This window comes from Vicugna pacos, chromosome 8, assembly GCF_048564905.1.
Source record: "Vicugna pacos chromosome 8, VicPac4, whole genome shotgun sequence".
Taxonomy (NCBI): domain Eukaryota; kingdom Metazoa; phylum Chordata; class Mammalia; order Artiodactyla; family Camelidae; genus Vicugna; species Vicugna pacos.
The window spans coordinates 38,027,557-38,052,781 of NC_132994.1; the positions used below are offsets into that span (position 1 = coordinate 38,027,557).

General features: G+C 40.4%; 1 protein-coding gene across 2 annotated transcripts in view; it reads right to left on the reverse strand.

Annotated features, from left to right (window-relative positions):
* Positions 1 to 7,092: 7,092 nt before the first annotated feature.
* The window catches only part of HS3ST5 (heparan sulfate-glucosamine 3-sulfotransferase 5), a 103,725-nt gene continuing 85,592 nt past the window's right edge, over positions 7,093 to 25,225 (reverse strand). For both annotated transcript variants that reach the window (XM_006205674.4, XM_072965766.1), the window contains exons 2-3: positions 14,074 to 14,212; positions 7,093 to 10,542 (exon numbers count right to left, since the gene is read on the reverse strand). In XM_006205674.4, coding sequence (XP_006205736.3) covers positions 9,612 to 10,542; positions 14,074 to 14,180 — 1,038 coding nt within the window. In that variant the 5' untranslated portion in view covers positions 14,181 to 14,212 and the 3' untranslated portion in view covers positions 7,093 to 9,611. The remainder of the gene's footprint in view (positions 10,543 to 14,073; positions 14,213 to 25,225) is intronic.

Consider the following 25,225-nt stretch of genomic DNA (forward strand, 5'->3'; position numbering starts at 1 on the left):
ACATCCGCACATACATGGTCATAGGTCACTGGGTTTATGGAAGCTGTGGCAATGCCAGCTGGGGAAGCTATAGAGCACAGTAAGGTTGGCTGTGGTACTGACAGACAGCCACACCTGACAGGTGCCCTGTGGTGCGGGCTGGCTGTGTCAGCAGAGCTGAGGTGCTCTCGAGGGCTCCTGGGGATGCTCTGAGAGCATGCTGCTAGGGCTAGGGCCCACGTGGGGCATGAGCCAGCCAAAGAGACTGCAAAAGAAGTAATTTCACATTGAGAATTATTAAGTTCCTTCTCCAAATATTTCAAAGATATTGTTTGAAGGTGAAATTGGAAAGATTGAAGTAACTTTTTCGAGAACACATAGTAAACAACAATTTCAATAATTTCAAAGACTCCATCCATATTAAGGGTTTGTGTGGCTGAATTCAGCTGGTCAGTCTGTGCGTATAAATGTAGATAATGCTCAGTAATGTCTGCTCCATTTCCAGTCCTTCCCATGAGGTGGCTGTAGGCGTAAAGCCAAGTACTGGGCTTCTCTGTCATGTTTTCAAACACCTTTTGTTTTCAGTGATGTTTCCCAGAGAGAGTTATCAATTCCATGCTCTCCAAGTTTTAAGCTTGGGTGTGTGTACTTACTAATTTCACACAATTAAACATTACTGCCTCAGACACATTAGGTGCAGATAATAAAGCCAAATAAACACTTTGTTCTTAAATTTAATCTTTAAATTTTAAAATGATGACAAATAACTCAGTGTCTCATGATAGGTGTTCAATACACCTTTGTAGATTGAATGAATGAATCACTCATTATTAACTGTAACATTATTATATAATTATTTTTGTTATGAATATTAATTCATTATTATTGTGCTTTTCAAGAAATCTGACACAATTCTTGTTGGAAGACTTGTGCTAATCGAGATAAAAAGTAACACGGTAGTCATGCGGATGTTTCGCCATGGATGTGAGACACTGTTACATAATTGCCGACAACCACACACAAGCACACAGACACAAATGTGTCCCTGCACACAGGCACATAGTGGAGGCATGAATAGGCAGATTTCCTGTGTCAGCACCTTCAGTATTCTTGAATTAGCAAGACATATGTCTTTTTGCCATTGAAACTTAAGACTATATGTAGTGACACTTTAATTAGGCAAATGGTGTTCTTTTATCAAAGCATTTGTTTCCAGATCAGTTGATGTGCTTTTGAAATATTAATTTATTGAGTTTTTCTTTTCTCTATGTGTATTCGCTTTGTTTGGCTGGACTGCAACACCTTTGGAATGTAATTTTTACAAAGTAGCTGTGTAAATTTGAAGGGTAAACGCTAATAATTTTGATTAGCCCCATAATGAACCATTATCATTAGCTTCTTTCAACAGGCTTACACATACAAATATGTCCATCCATATTACATGTGTACTAAGTGTGTATACATTTTAATTTTAATGCTAATTCATATTTTTAGACAGTCTCAATACACATTACTATTCAAGGTTGATTAAGTATAAGACGGTTGAAATGCAGCCAATAAGACAAGATTAGAAAGAGATTAGAAACCAATTTTAATTAGAAAATTGTCACCTCAAATCCTTTTAGGAAGTAGGCAGACGTAAATAATAAATAGAACCATTTAGAGACTTTCCTTGACAAACGGCCCGGGGCTGGGGTTCTGGAGGGCTGTATTCTGGTCATACCTCTAACTGGCTTTCTTAGTGACCTTTAGTAATTGTCTGATAGATCTTTCAGAAACTAGGAGCATATTAGGTGATCAATAAGTGCCTCTGTATTTCATTAAGGTCAGGAGAAAGAATCGCAGATCTTTGTTTTCTGCACAGAATGATTTTTGAGGCCATTTGGAGGAGATTCTGGGACCAATCTAAAACCAGGCTCCTGGCTCTGGTCTTTGGAGTCTTCAGATATTCTGGACCAAGGCTAGATTTTATGGACTTGTAAGGAGACTGGAAATGTTACCTCTTTTCAGTGTGAAAATCATAATGTTAAAGATATTTTTTAATGTCACATAATCTATACCTTGCCATAAACTTAATTGCAATTTACCATTAAACCGTTTTTCTAATGGGCTTCAGTGGAGTTGTCCCAGAAGAAATGAGACTTGCTCTGTGTTTCTCTCACCAGGGAACTGTTTCTTTGAGGGTCATTCTTCCTGCGTTTACTTCTGGGAACTTGCAGGGATGGTACCCTTCAGGACCTCTGTTTGCTCTGTTTGGAAATGCCCTTTGTGACTGATGGCTGTTGCCCCCTCACCCTGTGACCCTGAAGAAGCACAAGCTGATCGAATACACTAGCATTTGGTGAGCGCTCCATTTCCCCTTATTTCTTGCATTTGCTTTTTATTGCTACTGTAATAACTTGACCACAGATTTAGTGGCTTAAACCAACAAAAACTTACTCTCTCACATTTCTGTAGGTTTAAAAGCCCAATACAAGTTTCACTGGGCTAAACTTTAGGTGTTGGCGGGGCAATGTTTCCTTCTGAAGGATCTAGGGGAACTATTCCCTTGCTTTTTCCGGCTTCTAAAAGCTGCCTGCATTCCTTGGCTCATGGCTGCCCCCATCTTCAAAGCCAGCAATGTTGCATCTCTCTTAAGGTCCCCACAGTCTCAACCCATTCTTCCATTATCATCTCTCTGACTATCCTCTTCTTTCTCCCTCTTCTGCTTTTAAGGACCCTGTGATTACACTGGACCTACTTGGATAATCCAGGAAACTCTCCCCATCTCAAAGTCCTTCACTTCTTCACATCTGCAAAGTCCCTTTTTCCATGTAAGGTAATATATTCACAGGTTCCTGAGATTAGGATGTATATATATTTGGAAAGAGGGCATTATTCTGCCTAAAACCTTTCTTATTATCATTATGTTTCTTTAGGAATGGAGGAAAATAATGTTGTTTGGTGAATTATTACTATAATTATTATAATTTTCATCATGATAGAATCAATGTTGAGAGGTGTGGTGGATATTTGCAGAAATGACCACAACAGTTCCCTTTCCTCTAGCCACACTTTCATGTCATCCTCTCCCACTCTGATGCTGGGCTTGGCCACGTATCATAATTCTACCAATGAGAAATAACAAACAGGATGTAAACAGATGCTTGAAAAGTGCTTGCATATTGGGCTATGCCCTCTCTTGCTATTCTCTGACTACCATGAAGGTTCCCAGGCAAATCTACCAAGTGCTAAGACATACGTGGCCCAAGGCACCTTTGTCATTGAGCCAATGGCCAGCATTGGCAAGTAGCAATAATCAATCAGCAGCGCAAGCCACCGATACTTAAGAGAGGTCACCTGAAATCAGCCAGTTACCAGCTCACCTGCGAGAAACCACAGGTGCCTGAGGAAGGCCAGCACTGTGGAGCCAAGCTGGACCAGACCAGAAGGACCGTCCAGATAAGCAACAGAGTCACGAGCTAATTAGGATGTTTTCGGGGTGGTCTGTTATGTAATAAAAGTTAATTAATGAAGGAAGTTGCAATTAAAATGGAAGCCAAAGCCAAGAATAAGGTTGAACTGAAAGAAAATTCCGTTGCAAGGAAATAGTGACAAAGAATATCCCTTAAAGACAAAACCATACACATGAATCTTTGGGAGAGATCCTGTACACAGGAACAGTGAAGTACATTGAGTCTAACTCCTCCTTCCTCTCCACCTTCACGCCGTCAGCTCTGTGACACTCACTGTCACAAAGCATGCTCCAACAATCACTTTCATCTCATGGTACAATGTAATACTGAAAGAGCTTAAACATCCCCTAATCTGATGGTCCTATTTTATTTCATAGAAAGCTCAAGAACCAAGAGATAAATTGACTTGTCCATTTCACATAGATTTAGCTTATATTTTCTTTGTTTTCAGTGTAACAAATATGCTTCCTAAACACTTCTGAAAACACTATGGTACCTTACTTTAAGGAGAATGTTGTGTTCAGTTTCTTCTTATTTCCATGTCTCCCGGTAGAAGTCTCAGGATGGGTGGACCTACAGGGAGAAGCTCAGAGGCAGGGAGAATATGACTCCTCCATGGTCAGCATGCCCAGAGAACTGGCTTTGAAAAGACACCTTTGCCTCAGTCCTGGGAAAAAAATGAGCCAGAGATGAGGAAGATGCCATCAGCTGCAGCAAAGCTACCAACCAGGAAGAGAAGAAGTGAGAGAAGCAAAGAATAAAGAGGGTGGGAAGGAAAACTGTGAGTCTATGGGCACCAATTGTTTGAAAGAAAACTTTCAGAATATTAGTTTCCTTAACTCTTTTTCATTCTTAAACTGTAGCTTCTAAGAATCAGCTGTGCAGGCCCAAGGAGGCAGGTTTGGTCAGGGTAACAGACAGGGGCCCCTCACCCCAGGTGGTGCAGTGTGCCAACCAAAGGTGTGAGCAGCTTTGGTGGGGTTTCCATTCTTATCTTCCACTTTCTCTTACAAATAATCCACTCTCCGGCATTGCTGGATTTCCTAGTCTCCTTCATGCTTTTGCTCTACTGCTTTCCTCATCCTGGAGGGCACTTTCCCTACGTGTTTGCCTGGTGAGATGCAATGATCTTCTTTTGCTTAGTTCAGGTGTCTTCTCACTGAAGCCTGCCTGACTCCTTCAGGCTGAGGTAGTTGCTCCCTGAACTTTGACTTATGAACTTTGACTCACCCGTTCATACTATTAATTCTGCTTGGAGTAGTGACATTGTCATCTGGTGGTGTCAGAAATTTTCACCTTTAAAGAGTTTGTATTAGATCTATTTTGGGGACCTAGTGTTTGATGACTTGCCATGCAGCGATGACAAGCTCTTTCAGACTCTACATCCAGACCCGTAGGTGAGTTTCAGCACGGCCTTACCAAAGAAGCATGCAGTTTTGTGGGTGGCCTTCAAGATTGTTCTCTGGTTTCATTAAAGAAAAGGAAATGCAAAGCAGAGCTGTGTGCATTTAGAAATGCTGAAGGTGAGCCCCCTCTTTGAAATGAGGTTACCAATCTGCTGGAAGAGACTCACCTTCTTAGTGGACTGTTTTTAAAAGGGGATGACATGTGTGTTTAGAAACAATCATTCTTTCACCAAAACACCTGGTAGACAGATATGGTTCACAAATTCAGAAGTGATGGAACTAGTCCAATAAGGTACCAAGCACGCTGCTGCCTCCTTAATGTGATTAAAAGGCTATTGCTTTTCCACTGTGCGGCCTTTAAATAACAGACACTAGTTCTTAGAACACCAGTCAGGTGCTTTCTATGGGAAACGCATATTGCTGTCAGTTCAGTTCTGCCTTTTCAACACCCCAGTCCACTTCTAATATTTATGAAATACCATTCATTCCTTAAAGGTACGATAATATGTAATTGGAAAGAAATCTTTAAAAGCATAAAACATAAAGAAATTCTTTTTGTAAGATGTGTAGTAAGGCATCATTTATTAGGACCGTACCAAACAATCATATGTTGGCTGAAATTGATCCTTGCACTAACTCTAAAAATTGATACTCAGATGCTAGGGAGCCTGAGTAACCTATTTAAGAGGATAGACTGTTTTGAAATACTTGAAGTAACACCAATTTAGGAAAAAAATACGCCAATTAAGAGGCTTTTATTTTGTACATCAGGTGCAATTAGATATTTATTTATCAATACATTGTTAATATAGTTTGGCACTTGGGAATAATTGCAATGGATTTGCTTTAAAATATTCTATGTTTTCACCTTGTTAGCCTGAGTTGCTAAGATTTTGCTATATTTAGTCATTTTTAGGAAGAATGTTTTCAGCAAAGCTTTCTCTTCTGCTTAGACTGTAGACTCTTCTCCTAAGTGGAAAATGGCTGCTGAGTGTGCAAAACCAGTACAAAAGATTTCATCAGGAAGACACTATTTATGATCATTTGAAATGCTCCATCCTTGGGAAATTCTTAAATTAGGCTTATGAAGGCAATCCAGTCCAGCAAACTGCTAACTGCACAAGGCACAAGCTCACTGGCAGAGCTGCAATTTGGACTACACTTGTCCTTGGTTCTTACCTTCACTTAGCAGCACACTCTAGGGTCCCAGGAGTCCTCCAGTGCTCCTGGAGCTTGTCCTCCAGCAGGGCCCTTGTACAGCGTCCCAAGCCAGGCTCTCATGAGGCTCCATCAGCTTTAGTAGAAATTGGGCTGGCAACTGATAACTATTCTTGCTGGTCCATCAACATGAAAGGTACCAAATCTAAGATCAGATGCAATTATTAGCTAAGGACCCCTGATGTCTTAGATGTCCCTCTACTACAGTGCAATTAGTAGGAAAAGTTAGTACCTTCATCAATTGAGGGTTTTTGTTGTTGTTTTTTTTTTAACCTCGATTGATGAAGGTACTAGTTTAGGTATCAATTTAGCAATCCAGTTTGCTAAACTGGATTATCTTCATAAGCCTGATTTGAGAATTTTCCAGGGATGAAGAATTTCAAATGATCATAAATAGTGTGAGGTGATTTCAGGTGAGTAGGTGATGGACTTGGACTCTGGGATATCTGTCTATGGCTTGCATTATCTTTTTTTTCTCTCTGTTCCCTAGTTTCTCTCACTCCCTTGGGACTCTTGCTCATGTTTGCATAATTATAATTGGAATTCCACTTCCAAAATGATGTTGTTTCAGCATTATGATCCAGCAGAAACCATTGCTTAAACAGTTTTTTCTATTTGCAGCTTGAACTGTTTCACAAAGCTGTATGGTGCCACCAGGCCTCCAGAAGAAATGAAAACTTTTCATGTTGTAAAAGGAATAAGTTATTAAAGAGAGCCCTGGTGGATCTATTGTAATGAGCTGTAGATTTCTCTAGAAGTCGGTTGCCTGTTTGATGACAATAGGAAACATTTTCTAAATAACGAGGTTTGAAACTTCCAGTGGGAGTATGCTATTAAGTCATGGGATTTTTCTTTCTCTCTGCCTTGTTCAGTCAGCTGTGGCTGTGGCTGTGGCTGTTGTTGTTGTTTTGTTTTGTTTTTCCCCAGTGTAATGAAACCTGCCTCTAAAAACGTCCTGCTAGGCCAGGCCTCCTGTTTTAGATCTCCGTGAGGAGGTGCCGAGGTTTAAAACAATTCTCGAATTTATTTAACAACTGGAAATAGCAGCACTTTTTTTTTTCTGAATGTGATGAATAAATACTGACTTATGGAGCTAAAAACAACAAATTATAAAAGTTAGCACAAGTCAAATGGAATCTCAGAATAAACTCTGATACCCACTGTTGGTAGCAGCTACAAAGTTGAAGAAAAATTTGGAATATAAAAGGTTATCGCTGAAAAATTTCTATTCATCACTTGTTAAAATTTTTCTGAGTTTAGGAAAAGATTGCCATTTTTCAGTTTTACTGGTGGAATACCTAGGCTGAGTTTTGAAACATCAGTGTTCCAGTGGACAGTTACTGGTATAAAACTGTATTAGCTGTACAGTGGTGGAGGGGGGAAGTGTCTGAAAAGGCAGGAGGGGTGTTCTACAGTGCTGATAATCTGTTTCTTGCTCTGAGTGTTGGTTACCCAGATGTGTTCACTTCGTGAAAATTCACCGAGTTGTTTTTGGTGTACTTATTATTGGTACACTTCTCTATACATGTGATGCTTCAATAAAAAAACTTACAAAAACAGAAACAAAAAAGCAATACTCTAGGAATAGTTATAATAAGATTAACAATGACATGTGATTATGTCCTTGAATGTAGTATTCAAATAGTTTACTCTGATCGTTAGCTGAGAGTGGAAGCATAGGGAACTCCCATACTAGATTCCTTATATTTGATTTCATTCATGACTTAGAGGAGAGTGATTGACACTTAGACCTGAGACTCTCATTGTAGAGCCACTGCACAGTGAGCAAGAAGGTGGCCTGTCAGTGTGTGCTGGGGTCATGCCTGTTCCATGCTGAGAAAACAGCTAATTGAAACAGTAGAGGTGATTAAGGCTGTAGCTTGAAAAGCAACATATACTGACACGGAAGGGGAAAGAGCTATTTACTTAGAAAAGTTCACCATCAAATCACTGGACAGGATGAACAACTCCTAGAGAAAGTCAACACTTAGTACAATCAAAAGGGACTCCATTGTGATTTGCTAGGCACTCTCAGTGTGTGTTGAACAAAACTCCCTCAGACATCTTCCCCTGGATAAGCGACCATGAGTGTGAAAAGTTCATCTTTTTTTCTTTTTTCAGTTGATACCTCTTTCCAAGGTTTTCTGAATTATATTTAAGCATAATACAGGGTATCTGATGTTAGCAAGCACCCGATTTAGCATGAATTGCTCTGGTTGGAAATCTGAGCCATATGTTTATGTTAGTAATAGCAACACTATGCAGTTTGATCATTTCTGAGCAGACTGATACATTTTCATCTTAAAGAGGGAGTTCTGAGAGTTTCCATTCATTTTTGAAGTAGCAGCAGCTTCCAGTACAGAGGCTACACAAGTTTTCTAATCTTATTTTATTTAATTTCTCTACCGGTCTGACTCTGATTAGAGGTTCAAATAAAACTGATTCTTCTATGCCTTGATTATGTTATTTCTTGTCTCTCTCCTGTCACCAAGAACAACTGCAAGTAAGTTAATTGTTACAAAGTTGTAGCAGAGAAGTGCTTGTGCTCTTTGAGGTAGCTATTATACTAGATTTCCAGATGGTTAAGATATTTTAAAAAATATACTCAACCTCACTTCATAGCTACGTTTTCACAAGGGTACAGAAATCCAAAGGAGATGTGCATCTTTCCAAGTTCTCTCCTATGCATATAAACAGCTTCGACTTTGGGAGCCAGCAGGGGGCACGTAAGACAAAATGAGTAAAAAAAAGAAAAAATTGCACATAGAGTTAATTTTAATCCATTCCATTTTTTAAATACCACAATAAATTTAATTTTCACAATAAATTAAATAGCCATATTCAGTTTACAAAATAGAATTACTTAGTGTGAAACCAGTATTTACAACAATATACATTATGTACATGACATTTCTCTTTGTTGACATAGAACATGGAAGTAAAAGGACTTGACTTTCCAACGTGTGATTGACATGCTACGAGTGACACCATGGTCCATACGAGAAACGATAGTGCAAAATCACCACAGGAACTTTGGAACGATGTCAATTTCATGAGCTAAGACATTCTTTTAAATAATAAGAAAATAGTATCTTCTGTTTTCACGGCACCAATTCAGCATCTGAATTAAAGAGCCAGCTTTCCCTTAGAAAAGAATGCATTACCAATTCCTCTACTTCCTGAAGCTTCACAGCCATTGGTACATTTTCACACGTTAATCTTTTGGCTTAAATCTTTGAAAATGGCAGGCGACAAATTCTGACTGAAAGGAAGACTAACTCTTTGAGAACAGCTGAAGTCACTTTCCCCCCAAACCACCACCTCTTCTTTTTGTAAATAGCTTAAAAGATGCAACTATGTAGATAGCAGATCGTTTTTTGTAAATTTTCAATAGAAAAAGAACTGATCTTATATTTGGTCACACACTGCGTATGTACAAGTATACATGAAAAAATGAGTTGGACAGTTGTGTCTAGGAAAAGTGCATATTTTAATCTAGACGAGACATTGTGTGTCTCCAGGCACAACACACAGTGTTGTATGACTTAGTATTTCAGGGCCAGTTCAATGTCCTCCCAGTGATCTGATAAAATTTTTGATTGAAAGGGTGAAAGAATTTGCGCAATTTGGTAATGACAGAGGGGTCCACCTCTGGATGAATGCGCCCCTTGCTGCCCGCCAGGCACTTATTAAAGATAATGTTAAATCGCAAGCAGTAAAACCCTCTGGTAGCATTGAAATATAAATTGTATTGACTTATCCTTGGGGGAAGATTTAGGAACTTCTCCACAAGCTGAAGTTCTGGCAGGGGTTCCGTGATGAGGCGATCTCCATCAACGATGTGAAATTGCTCAATTGGAAAGTATTTCAACCACCTTTCCAGATGTTTGGTGTAGATGCTGGTTCTTACTGCCTTGTACTTTGTGTTTACTTCGCAGGTATTGGGGTCTATGGCCAGCTTCTCAAACTTGTAATAGGTTTTATTCTTCCTCTCCTTCCCCTCTAGCACCTGAGTGTAATCAGAAATAGCTCTTGTGGTTGGCTCCCTGACAATGATCAACAACTTGATGGATGAGTTCATTTTGTAAATCCTTTCCGGAACCTCCTCTGTGATAAAATATGCTGGGCTCTTTTCAATTGTGATTTGCTGAGGGTAGGAAAAAGGCATCTTTTTCCTATACCACTCAATGCCCTTGGCGTAATTCTCATCATTGTCAAAAAAGTGGATTTCTTGAGAGGCTTTGACCACTGCCGGATGGAGGTTCAGCATCTCAAGCAGGGCCCTCGTGCCTCCTTTCCTCACCCCGATGATAATGGCCTTGGGGAGCTGCTGGACCAGGTCATGAAGGCGCACCTGCTCCTTGGAAGTGTTGCCCTTCCGGAACTCGTGCAGCAGGCCACGCTTAAACTGCAGGGCACGCAAGGGGAATTCAGCCTGACCGCGGGCTCCGAATCGGCCTTCGATGGGGCAAATGGGTTGTAGCCTGTAAGCAACATGGAGATGCTTTAAGAAGCTCATTGCGACGAACTTCTCATTTCTCAGGTTCCCCGGTCAGAGTAAGACTTTATATGCATAAATTAAGCCACTGTTCCCCACCTGCTGCAATCCATAATGAACATATGTTTGGGAAATTTTATTTTAAGCAACCCTGTATTAAATGGAGCACACATAATTGATGGGATATTTTTATTAGTGCTCCTTAAAATTTTTATTCACCAAGCACTTAATTGACTACAGTGTGCACTTATGTTCGAAGTACAGAACAGACAAGTGACACCAACCATACTAATAGCTTTTTAACAGCTCACCAGTTAACATCATTTAGAGACCATGAAAGACGGAAGATTACAATCTTCAGCTGGGAGGCTAAAGGGCAGCTAGGAGACCATATCTTTGGGGTTTCATGTGGTATTATTTTCTTGCAGCTCAGCTGCATTCATATAGCTCTGAAAAATCTTTGAGATATAATCTGAAAAGAGGTCCCAGTCTCTGCCCTTGGCTATTTGCGTCATCAGCCTGCAAAATTCCAATCTTGACACTTGCTGAGCTTTTCATTCTTTGAGAATTTCTGCCTCTGGCCTTGGGGACAGCTAGAAGAGTGCATATTTCTTCTGCCTCTCTTTCTCTTTCTTTCTAAAGAGGTTGGGATTAGGTTTTTACTTTGCTAAATGTAGGAACAAACCCAATGCCATCAGCAAGGGCTGTATATCACCTACCACACTTGGGACCAGAAATTAACAAGACCTTGGCAGTACCAGAAACCTCAGGTCCTCACTGCCAAGCCCATTTAAATCAGGGGCTGAAGCTCATGAAAGAAGGAAGATGGAGCCAGAAAGGAGGATTTATTTCCACTTCAACTTTGCCCTAAATAATAAACACCCACTGCTTTTTTCAGAGAGAAAGATGTGGTAACAACACAATAATATAAACTAGAGTGACTATTTAATTTGGCGTGGCCAATTTGTGGGGTTAATAAATTGAGTTTCCTTTTGGGTATAGTCTGGAATAGAATTGAAATTTATTATAATTTCCCTAAGTTTATCTGAGAAGGCATTTTCACTTTCTTGTCAAAGGGTGTAATATTGTCAAAATGCCTGTTAAACAAATCCATCCAAATGAAGATTCCAGTTACCCTAATAACTTGGAGTCTATGCCCCCTTTGTGGCAATGAGGCTGTCTCTTGCTTTTCTCAGGAGATCCCACTGTACCTTTCTTATCTTCTGTAATGTTTATAATTAAAGGGAGAAGAGAAAAACCTCAAGGTGACGCCAAGACATTCTGCAGAACTGAGGAGAAGGGGCTTGGCCTGGATTCTATTTAAACAGCTACCATAATACTTCAGAAAAAGTATAAACATATTTTACTTTTTTTGTGTTTTTTTTCTTAATGGTTTTTAAAAACAACTTGTGCTCAGTGTGGGGAACATGAAAATAAAGGATACTATAAAAATCTAACAGGATTTATCACAGTTAATATTTTAGAGAAACATGAATTTTGTTTTTATAAATTTCTTACTAGGATAAAAATACTAGAGCTCTAAACAGAAGATACAAAAATGGCAACACACACATAGTCAAAGATGTTTTTAATTGTGACACTGATTGGGATGTCACAAATTCATCTTATAGCTCTTCTTGGGTTCTGGTTGAGAGTTAAGCCCTAAGTCCTTAAGGCATCCATTGACTGTGATGGATGGACTTCTCTCCTACCATCTAGAATGATGCTATCCTTGCAAGAACTGAGGAAACAGTGAGTCAAATCCTCTCCTGTAGGACTTGATTCTCACAGAACCCAGCCTGAGAGAGGTTGGAATAGTCTCCGCCCTGTTTGAGCCGGAAAGGACTTTCCCTCCCTCTAGCAAGGGCCGTTTCCCTCCTTTTCTCCTTTCCTGTATCTGCCTTCTACGGTGGAGCTCATTTCCTGCAGAACAATTGCTTTTTGGACTCTCTAATTCAGGATAGGAGGAAATGTATATTGTTTCCACTTCCTGAAGAGTAGGCATAGAGCCCAGACTGAAGACATGAAATTTAGGATTGGAAGGACAGTAGAAGTAAGCGCAGCCTCCCACCCCCAGGGAGCAGGGTCGTCAGTCACAGAAGGACAGGCCTAAGTCAGCATGTGTCAGTTTCAGACAATCTGCTCAAACTCAAGTGAGAGGTTCTGAGAAAGCCCACCACGCAATTCAATTCTTTGTAAAAGCTATGCCATTAGAGATTAGAGAGCAGATTAAAAAAGGAAAGGAGTTATCAACTAACTAATGTGTGAATGATCATTAGATCAATTACTCAATAAAGCAAGTTTAAAGACGCAGTCTAAGGATATGAGGAAGAACTTGATATAAAAGTTCCATTATGGACATAGGACAATGGTACCACCTCAAGGCTTTTCACTAACAATAAGCCCTACTTTAGGGAACTACTTGAAGTCGGTGATAAGCTCCAGGTTTGTACCAGTTCCCATAGTTAGCAGCTTGTGAGTAGAAAGTTTACACTCAGGAATTTTGAATGGAAAAGCATCCAAGGTGTTCATACCACTCAAAATTAACACTGGATGAAGAAAAATAAAGACCATGGTTATATTATTTGTTAAATATCTGTGTGATAAGATCTTTAGATTAGAAAAGAAAAAACTGTAAGGAAGATATTCTCATTTTAATGTGTGGTTGCACTTTCATACAAAATGGGAATTGAATTCATGGAGAACATACTTCAGTGTTTCCAGCCCAAGAATTAATTTTAAAGGGCAAAGAAGGAAGCTTTGCATTTCAGAAATTAACTTCTCTGTCCTTTCCAATTATAAGGCTGTGGGACAGTCCAGAAGTAGTCAGTGAGCAGCTGGCTGACATTGCTGGGGCTTCTGCAGGTCTAGTACCTCTCAACTGTTTGCTTACTTAGAACCAAACCCCAGCTCTGTAAATTTCCTCTCCATGGATTTTCCATTGCTTTCTGGGCAATTACTCTGAGTGACAGCCTCCTTGTCTGGTTTGCTCAGCTCCTGAAACTAGAGCTAATTAACATAGTTAAAATTCCCCGAGCCTGCAGCCGTCTTTACAGGGCAATGGATTCCAAACCTGATGAGCTCCTTTATGAGTTCATACATAATTTTAACTCTCTTGGTAGCACATTTATTGCCCGCTGATAAATTTCAAAATGTAGACATATAAATACATCATCACTATTTTGCTATGGCTAAAGGTCAACAAGCAGATGCACACAGACCACACTGAGTGCTAGTAAATGACATTTTTTACTGTACATGGCTTTATCCCTTCTCTGAAAACAGACATCAACACACACAGAATACAAATGGATCTTGACGAACACCTTGGTTTGGGGAACTTGGATCTCTTTCCTTTAAAGTCAATAAATCAGATTTAATACTGCAGAAGAGTGTGTTTCTTGGGAATTTTGAGGGAGGAAAACAAATGGATCGACTTGAAAATTATGTCCTAAGGAAGTTTAAATCAAGAGATATTTAAAGTCACACTGGCATAAGTATGTGTTTAATCACCTACCTATCCAAGCTCCCAACTCTGGCGACTAGATACAGGAGACTCCCAACAGCAAGGCTTCCCAGCACCAGGAGCTTCTGTCTCAGCCACGCCTGCTGTTTGAATAGCATGGCCCTCCATCAACCTTCAGGACTTCTGCAGCCTGGGAGATGGGGAGAGAAGGGGACTGATCAGCCACTGTCTCTTATTGGTTCTGTTGATTGTCACAAAGCCAAGCAGGGGTGGGAATACAGGTCACACAAAGAACAGATGCCACATCAACCCTGGCAATGTTTACGGTGTGACGGGTATTTAGCCAAACTTACCTTTCTTTTCCTGGCCTGTGTTATTATAAGATCTAATACTAAACTAGAGCGAAGGTACTACCTAGACAGAACTTGCTGGGCAATTGACAAAGTAAATTAAAATGCATATATAATTTTAAAGGCATATATAAATGCATGTATAATATATATATATATATTTGGTTTTGTTGTTAATCATTCAAAGAATACTGATAAAAATGAGCAACTGAGGAACCTGAGGTTTACCAGCAGGGCAACCAGTACACTGAAGGTAGAAATTGAAACCCTGTTCAGTAACTTGTCATTGGGGTATGACAATGACATGTTTTGCTGATATGCTTTTTGTTTTGTCTTGTTATAGTTGTGAATGGAGGAAGGGGGCAAGAGCAAAAGCTATTTCTCTGAGGTTATCAGCGGTAACTCTCAGGACCTCAAATGTTTGAGGACAGTGGCTCTGAGTAACCTGACGTTTCCCTTCAGCTCCTCCTGGATTGGACTGACTGATTCTCAAAACATGCTCAGACTGGATGCCCTTGCTATGTGACCCCCTCCTGGCTCTCAATGAATTTAAATGGGGTTGGTGTTACGAATCTTGCTCTAACATCAAGACAAACGCTCACCTGGAAGTTTTGTACTCTTACACCTGAAATAAGGCCAGCTGAGGAATATAAGGCTTTACTAGTGCTGTTATTAAATTTGGGGGAGAAATGCAGGCTTCCAATTCAGGCTTTCTTATTAAAAATAAATCCAATCCCCTTTTCAAGATAAGATTGTTTGCTTCTCATTGAAACTCAAAATAGTAACCCAAAAAAAGGGACTGCAGCAATGGGTTGTGGTTAGAAACTGTTTTGCTGCAATGGCATCTCCATATTTGCTATGTAAAGATGTTTCTCTGTGCAAAAGGATTATACTGGGATTCATTCATTCATCAAGAAATTACTGAGCACTGACAGCACTTCCAGCTATTCTACCAGGTTTATGAGGGATTCAAAAAAAGATCCTGAAAGAGTTGTTGCCCTTGGAAAATTAATAATGTGATTAGAGAATCATGAAACAACCTGAGAATGCCGCCTAATTCATGATAGCATATGAATACAGGTTGAGGAAAGAAAACGAAGGAAATGGTCAGTAAGTGGGCTCGATGCGAATGCTTTCTTTGTGGCATGTAGTGCACGATTTGGTAAGGAGGCTGTAGGAGGGCATTCCAAAATGGAGAGAGAAGAGCAGCGTTCATCCAACACACAGTCCACAAAGATGGAACGTGTCTAATGCGCTAGATTCTATACTGCATGCCCTGGAGATAGTGGCCAACTTGGGAGGCTGTAGTCTAGTGGAGAAGAAAGAAACTGAACTAGTAAATGTAGGATTCACATACACCCACAAACTATAATAACAAAGGAAAAGTACAGGATGCAATGAGAAAGAATAAAAGGAGGAATCTATTTCAGTCCTTCTTGAAGAAGTGACACGTGGGCTTACAGCTAGAGCATAAGGACTGAGGGCAAGAGGTGGTCAAAGTAGATTTCAGGCAGAGGAACCAGCGTGCACAAAAGTACTGAGGAGGGAACATGCTTGGCTCGTTTGAGAAGTGAAGAAAGGCTGGTGTGGTTGGACACGGGGATTGAGGGGGAGAGAGAAATGGCTAAGAGCAAAAACAAAGAGGAGGCAATGAGAAGGGTCTTTGCAGGGCTGGGTGAGCCTGGAGTTTTGGCTTAGCATGGTTTGCCTTATATGTAGGTGAAATGAGGCAGAGAGAGGGGAGAGAAAATGAGGTTTATTGAGGTCTACTGTGTGACAAGGACATTGTCCAAGTGGTATTTCAGCAAATTGTCAGAAAAATCCTATGAAGCAGATACAGTCATTTCCACTTTATAAACAGGAAGAATGAAATTTAGACAATTTTCTCTAACTTGCCTGTGATCACACACCTGGCAGGTCATATGGAGGCAAAGGCAGTAACTCATGTAGTATGATTCAGGGCTTCGCTGAAATAATCAATCTCCTATCTCTGGGTTGGTACCTGAAATCCTCAGGGCCACATGTCATTAGCACAGGGCTCTGATCCCTGTTGAAATGCAAATACTGCAGCAAGATGCTGAACAGGGTGGCAGAAAGAAAACTGTGTTCCAGTCCCTCAGTCAAAATCTCCCATTAGTATCTCTGTGATCTTGAGGCAGCCACTTAGACTCTCTGAACCTTTCTTTCCCTCCCTGAAGAATGGGAACAATCTCTGATCTTCCAAGTCCATAGGATTGTAGTGAGAGTGAAATAAGGTTTCTATAAGTAACATCACCATACAAAGACTTCTTAATATGCCAGACTAATAAAAGGGATTAAGTGTCATTGTATCTTAGTGTGAATGCATTTAACCTATACTCAAAACAGAATGGGAGAGTTAAAGGTATGGCATGGTTGAAGAGGGCCAGCTACAACTAGGAGAGATGGGAGAAGCAGAAAAGCAAAGGTAAATTGTGCTTGCCCATGGCTTCAATGAGGGTCACCAGCCTCGTCCAGAGGAGCAACCTGGAGGGAGACTGGGGTCATCTGGCCTCCTCTGCTACCTAAACGTAGTACCCACATATCCTATTCAAAACCGTACCATGCAATGCCTTGTCCACTTTTCATCAGCTCACTGACCCTTCTGTCTGCAGCTACAGCTCAGCCATTCTTTAAGGTCTGGGCTATGTCCCAGTTCTTCTAGGAAGGGCTCTCCGGCTGATGCCCTAGTCCACAGTCCCCACCTCCTTCCCTGAATTCTTATGGTTCTTGCTGTCAGAAGCACAGTTAGGATTCCAGTGTTAGGAAGTGTTGGATTAGCGTAAGCTGCTGCCTCTGGTGTGTACCACCCCATCTCCTAGCAGAGGGCTAAGCTTTCTGACTGACTCAGAAGTACAAGAAAGCTAACGGAAAGGTAGTCAGCCCAGAACCTGCCTGCTTTGCTCCACAGGCTAGTGGTTCTCCGTGGTGAGAGCTTGCAGAGCCTTTAGAAACCACACACTCACCCTGACCCTCAAGAGATCCCAACTCAGTAGGTCTGTGTTAATCATTGTCTGTATTCTCACAGTGGAGGGAATGATACACAGAACTCAAAATCATTTTCTCTTGTCTTTTTTCTCTCAGTCACTATGGTCAGAAAATGCTCCTTAATGCCTTCTTGCTTTGTCCTGTCTAGGCATTTAGTGCCTCCCTTATTTCTAGCATTTGGTTGTGTCTCTCCGTGTTCCTTTCCCATGGTTCATACAGTCTGATTAATCTTCCAAAAATAAGTTATCTTGTCCCTCATCTGTCTTTGGTTATTCAGCAGATTGAGTCCAATCTCCTCCCCTTGACAGTCCAAGCCCTTCCTCCTGAGGTCCTAGCCTAGGGAGACAGCTTCCTTTACATTTATCCCTCACAACACCAGCCCCTGGCCTGTCAGGTCGGCCCCTTCCTGGCTCCCAGCCTCCTGCACTCTCATCTCTATGCTTTTGTCGGCTTCCTCAATGGCCTGGAACATTTCCTATGTCTCCTCCTTCAAGACTCCCAGATCCCACTGATAACTTTCTGGGGAGGGTGGTCCTGATGGAGGCAGAATTTGAGGAGAAAAATCCCAACACACTTCCCATTGGTGGGTAGTCATGAGTCAGGTCCCTTGTGTAGACAATGACAGGACCAAAGGGTCATAGCTGGGTTTAGGGATAACACTTGGGAGACATTTACACGTGTGGCATGAGTGAAGTTATGAAGCCGGCTCACAGCTGAACTCTGCTCCAGGTTAGCAGGCAGGAAAAAGAAGCAAAAAGTGACTGAGGATGTGAAGGCTACTGGGAAGCAACCCAAGGTTTAGGAGAATACCACGGCAAAGCTATCAAGTGCTCTTCTGCAATGCACATGTCATCTGGTAAACATCAGTTCATTAAATGGACTGAATATGGGGTCATTGTTTCTCCTACTGCCACTGAAGGTCTTTCTGTCTCGAAGTTTCCAACACTCTCCCTTTTAGATGAGCCCAGTTATCACCATGAAGGTTTTCCTCTGTGGGGCAAGTTGTTCTGCCAGCCCAGCTTCTTTATGTCTGAGATCCCTTAAACACTCCAGCTGGAGTTTTCTCTTTAGGGGAGTCCTTTTTTCTCCAGCCTTTTGTTTGCAGCTGGCCTAGCTCTTTACACTGCCTTCTCTACTTGTGGCAGATCCATTATAGCCTCTAAAGCATCTTTATGCCTACTATGACACTGAGGAAAACTAGAATTTTCTATCTTTATTTGAGATCTCAACTAATATGAACGAGCTGTCCAGGGTGAAGTGCAAAGACCACTGGATTGGGAGTCAAAGACTCTGAGTCACATTTTTGGTTTAGTTTGATAATTGAAACCTTCTGTATTTTGGTATCCTCACCTTTTAAATGGAGATAAACATGTCTGTCTTACAGGGGTGAGTAAGGAGACTTGAGTGAGATACGGTGGGCAGAACTTTATGAACATTTAGGCACTTCACAAAAAATGAAGCAGTTAGTATCTTCAGGAGGGTGATACTTTTGTTCTTGCAGTACATTTTAAAAAGAAGAATAAAATAAATGCAGTTCTCATGAATAGTGTAATTGGATTGTGAAAAATCTAAGTCCATTTTTAATACTTTTAATGGAAATTCCCGTTAAACATTAAAATGCTAACTAATACTATATTTTCTGTGCAGAGCAAGATGTCCCAATTATAGCAAACAAAAAGTTAACATTTATTTTGCTAAGTCGCAATCTCTTGGCATTTTTGAGACGTGAGGAGGCAGAGGCAACAGTTTCTAATGAGGCTCTCTAGGACACAGGAGGTGAACCCTCATTCTATCTTGTAATCACTCAGACTATGTGTTAGGAGACAATATCAGAGTGGTCTCAGCATAGACCTTGCTCAGGAAAAACCAAAGATACTCGATAAATTTAACATACAAGATGTCTCTTTGCTTTTCTGTGACATCATGAGGTGCTTGAGTATCAGCCGCGATGGAGTTCTAAAAGCTGGGAGTTGTAGGTCTTGGTCTAGGACTGTATTATGCCAAAGAGAAGCCATACCATCTAACCCTTATAGACAATGCTGTTAAATTGGGAAGAAGTTTAACTGCTTCTCCAAACCCAGAGTCCCTTCCCTTTAGCTATGCCAACTTTAATGGCTATTTTAATAATCTTCTATCAGTGCAGCCATACTGGTAATAATAATTTATATAAAATTAAAGTTTTTAAAAATTTATGATTTCTTTTTATTAAAATAAAGTTAAAGACCTACAGTGACATTTAAGCCCTCCTTTATCTCCAGTTTTTAATCTCCCAGTGTCTTTTGTTTTGTGTGCCAGGAACAGGACAATTATAGTTTCTCCAGACTATGGAAGCTTTAATAGACACAGTATCTTAGCTGAACAAAGAAGAGTAAATAACAGAATACGTGGCCAGAAATGACAAACTGAAGAAACATCCGACTGTTTCTCTAAAGCAGCAGAAGAAAAGAAAGAAATGATTCCCAAGCTGAAGCAGAGAGATGAGGGAATTCAAAAATAATAACAATACAGATATGTTCAAGTGCTATTCAAAGGCATGTGGACATGGTTACCACAAGCCCTGGTACCCCTAAAAACAGTAACAGAAACAACAGCAGCAAAGTTCATTAAAAACGACTAAACTTATATGGCAGAATCATTGCAAGGAAATCATAAGTGTCTTTTGAGTATTAGCTCATTTATCCTGGGCAACAGCCTTATGGGGTGGACAGAAACCACATTTATTGAGTCCTAGACTCTCTGTTACTTTATTTCACATTTAAAATCTCATGTAATCAAACCTGTGAAGTATATCCATTTTATTTTTTCTAATGGAGACTGAAGATCAGAGAAATGAACAGGTTATTTACCCAAGGGCATGTGGCTGGTAAATGCAGGAGGATTTAAATTCAGAATTATCTGATCCCAAAGAATGTGGTCCCTTGATTGCAATGTCACTCACAGAGCTTTGGATGCTTACATGAGAGGCTTTTTTTTTTTTTAAATTAATTTTTTCTTCCAGTTTTATTGAGATGTAATTGACACACAGCACTGTATAAGTAAGTTTAAGGTGCACAGCATAATGATTTATCTTACATACATCATGAAATGATTACCAAAATATTTAGTGAACATCTATCATCTCATACAGATACAAAATAAAAGAAAAAGATAATTTTTTCCTTATGATGAGAACTCAACAGCTTTCATATATAATGTACAATAGTGTTAATTATATTTATCATGTTGTACATTTCACCCCTAGTACTTATTTATAACTGGACGTTTGTACCATTGACTACCTTCATCCAATTCCTACTCCACCCTCTGCCTCTGGTAACCAGAAATCTGATCTCTTTTCCTATGAGTGTGTTTGATTCTGAAGTCTAATTGACCCACAACACTATGTTGTTCCTAATGCACAATACAGTGATTTGATATTTCTATACATTACAAAATGATCACCACTGGGAGACTCTTAATAAATACTTGTTTATTGGTTGATGAGAGAAGATTTGATGATTGATTGATGGAGAGATTTAACTCCACCTAAATTTTCTTCCATTGAACCTTGAAGTAGGGGATAAGGAGGTGAAAAAAAAAAAGAGTAAAAGAGGCATTTTTGCAGAGGGGCAGAGCAAAGGGACCATTTGAAGGGTTTGACTCTAATAAAAGGAAGGAACTTTTTTATTATTATTTTATTTTAGCAGGGAGGGGAGGTAATTAGGTTTATTTATTTTTAGAGGAGGCACTAGGGATTAAACCCAGGACCTTGTGCATGCTAAGCATGTGCTCTACCACTTGAGCTATACCCTCCCCAGAAGGAAACTATTACTAAGTAATGATAATAATGGTAATGGAAGATAATGTTTTTATACTTTACAAAGTATTTTTCATATTCACTTTACTGTTTATGACTAAAATCAACCAGATTTATGGGAATCCCACTTGTTTCTCCCGTAATTCAACAACTGACTTTCCTTTTTGAAAGATTTTATAGTAGATGATCAAAGTAACATTGGTTTTGACTGCCACTTCAGTCAGATTCTTATGTATTGATCTTCGTAAGATCTTGGTTTATCTATTTATCATTGTCTCACTGTCATAGCGTCTCATCTCACCTCCCTTCACCTCTTCCCCTCAGTATGTCAAGTGAATGGCCCTCCGTCTGCTGTTGGGTTTACCAACCCAGAAACCTTGGAATCCATCTTCCTTGGCTCCACCCCGCCAGTAAAATTCTATCTCCAACGCCTTATTAGGATCTGCCTACCTCTCTGCACTGTCATTTGTGAATACCTTGCTTCAGGCCACACTCTCTTTCTCTTAGATTTTATGGGTTCCTAACTGGTCTCCCTACTGCTAGTTTTGTTTTGCCTCAGTTTACTCTCCATACTGATGACAGAGTGGTCTGACCATGTAGTCTTCAGGCTTAATACTCTTTAATAGGTTCCTTTTATCCATGTGGTTTTAAAAGAACTCTTCCTTCTTCCCACTGCAATTCCTCACTACTACCACCCATCTCCCAGTACCTACATATACAAACTTCAGCACAGAACAATTTGCAGTTCTTTTGAATAGATTGTGCATCAGGGTCTTTCTATATAAGGTTTCCATAGCCTGAAAACAATAACTCTCCTGCCTCATTTATCAGGTCTGGGACACCAATAGATAATACCCCATACAAATGTCCTGCCTGAAAGAACTTCTGTGAACAGTGAATGAGCATATAAGGTAATTAGACCATTGTTTGGCACGTAGTAATACTTCATAAATGTTAGCCACACCTACTAATGCTGACTTCTCCCCTCCTCCCAGACCTTGGATTAATTCTTATTTTCTAGCTTTGAGGCTCCTTGGGAAAGTCTCTTTTGATCACGTAGGACTGGCTTATATGTTCTGTCTATGTGTCAGCACAGCATCCTTTATTTAATTCTATTGAAACCAAACTGTAATTGCCTGTATACTGTGTGCCCCTCTAACTAGAGTGTGACTTCTATGAGATTAAGGACTATGCCTTGTTCATTGTTGTATCACCAGCATTTAGGTCACTGATGCTTAGTAAATAATTGCTGAATAATTGAATCAGTTAGGTGCAATGAACTTTGAATATCCTAAGAGCTATGGTATCTGCTTTAAGTAGGTAATAGTGCTTTATCTTTGTAGAATACTTCACAGGTTTACAAAGTGCTGTGTATACACACACACACAGACACACACACACACACACACACACATATATATAATAACCTCATTAAGGTATAACCTCATTTTCCCCACCTTTTTATTTTGAAAAATTTGAATACCTATATATCCTTCACTTAGATTTACCAATTGTTAAATTTTGCTACATTTGCTTTATCTTCCTCTATGTAGACATATATTATTTTTACAAAACCATTTGAGAATAAGTAGCAGATTATCAACATTTCAGCACGTTAGAAGACCCCCTCCCAAACCCCACAACGTCCTATGATATAAGTGGGGCAGTGGGCAATCTTGAGGCCTAGGGAAGTGAAATCACCTGCTCGAAGCCTCAAACTATTAAATCTGGAGTTGTTAACTTCTAGTTTTGGGCTTTTTACATTGTACAACTCTGTCTCCCTATTAAGTTCATTTAGTGTTGAAACTGTCATAGAGTTTATAGGTAGAAATAGATATATCACTCATTTTCTTTAAACATTTAACTTGTAAATTCTGTTGAGTTGGGTATCAAAAAATGTCTTTGAAAAAGTGGTGGAGAAAATATTCATAGGAGATCTCTTGTCCTGACTCCTATTTTTACCTTTCGTTTCTCAATTCTTTGAAAGGAAGAAAAATGGAAAAAGCTCTTCTTTCTCTATAACGTGGACAGTGGCAGCATCCAATGGTGCCCACCCACTGGAGTGCTGGAGCTGGCTCGTACTCTGCAAGCCACTTGTGAAAGCCATGATTAAAAGCTATATAATGATAATTCGCCATTAAAGGAATTAAAAAACAAAGCCAATAAATATTAAAAACTCATTATTTCCTAATTATCATGCTACATTTGACTATTATCTATGCTCTGGAAGTTAGGTGTGTTGCATTGTACAGCGGAGATACTGCTGTGCCTCTCTTCCCAACCCACACTTAGCGAATTCTCACGGGGAGCTTAAAATTGGCCACAGAGGGAGGATTTATGCAACTGATATTGACAAACACTAGAAAGGCAACCCCCTCCCCAAGAGCAGGTTGTTAAGTATTTGCCAGCACACGACTAATTATGTCCCATTCACTTTTTTTTCTTTTATGTATTCATTAATCAGGTCTTTCCTGAGTGCCCACTGAGTGTGTCGTGTGATGCCAGGAGCTGTCAGGGAAAAGGAGAGAACACCCACCTGTCACTGCTCCTTCCCTTTCTAGCCTCTTCCCTTTCCAAGGAGGCCTGTGCTCATTTCTGAGGCCCCTGTTATCCCTTTCTTTCTGTTTTCATTTTTCTGGGTCTTTCTCCTCAGCTTTCTGTGCCTCCTTCCAGTTTCTCCCACTGACTATGTTCTTTAAAGAACAGAACTTGAAAAGAAAGCATGCAGTGCTGTTATTCCTAGGTAACTTTGATAGTAAAAGAAAAGAACAGCTACGTATCTTAGAAAAATCTTGTTAAATATTAAATAAATCTGTAAAATAATTTATAATTAGTTTGTATGCAAAATGCATTCTTGGGCAGGCTAACATTTTCTTATATTGCAGTATGATTAACATACTTCAAGTCATTCCTCTTTTTATTACCAGAGATACCTCTGTGTTCTGAATCTCAGATCTTCCTTTCAGGGCTACAAGGGCCCTGCCAAATTCTGACCCCAAGATAACCGGGTATGTTACCACTCATCAACAAATACTTACTGAGTGCTTACCATGTGCCAGGCACTGCAGATGCCAGGAATAATGTGGGGAACAGGGGACACAGATCCTGCTTCCTTACTCTTGTCTTGCAGTATTCAAGGTCAACTCTTGATAAAAATGTAAGGAAACTGCATCTTCCCTTAAACACAGAGCCCAGAGCCTCTTAGACCGGCAATGAAGGAAGACTCCTCACAAGCGCAGGGCCTGCTGGATCTCAGCGTCTCATCTCCTGGCCCTGAGACCACCCACTTCCTCTGTGAAGGGTCCTTGCCTCCCACCCAAGTAGCCACAGTGAGACCATTCTTCAAAAGATACTTTAACAAGTTTATTCTCTTCAAAACCCCTTGCAAGTGAAGATTTTATTGGAGATATTTAGACCAGAATTTGCCCAAGGAACAACTTGCGTCCAGACAGGGTTAGCACTTGAGCATGTGACCTGTGCATTTTCATAGGGGCATTTTGCTCAGAAAGTCCCAAGATGCTTGGTTTAATGCTCTGCTGTCACTGTCGTGAAATTGTTAATAATTTCATTTTGCAGTGGGTGGGCCCAACAAATTCCGTGTACAGCCCTGCCGCCAGACCCTCCAGCCTTCAGAGAAGGGATACTTGCGTGTAGGCTGTGGTCTTCACAGTGGAGCCTCCTTTTCCAGCCACTTGGCTTCAAGAGAGACGCTGTCTTAACCCCATCAAGTAGGAACACAATCCTTTACATCTTCTTATAGCGCTAGGATTCCACTCCCCTTTATTTTTCCCTCTCAGTTCTGTGATCTTTCCTGAGGCTCGTCTCTTCCTTGGGTACCCAGCCCAGGGAATGGTGTCTGCCTTCAGAAACATGGTGGCTATCCACAAAGCTTTACTGACCTAAGTACAATTTCTAGAGTGGAGCACGAGCCACACAAGGATAATATGGTCTCCCACACATACCCCACCCCCTACCATCAGCAGAGAGGATCCGCTGCAATAGATAAGTGGGGGGGGGGGAGCGCTGTGAGGTGAAGAGGGCAGCGTCATCA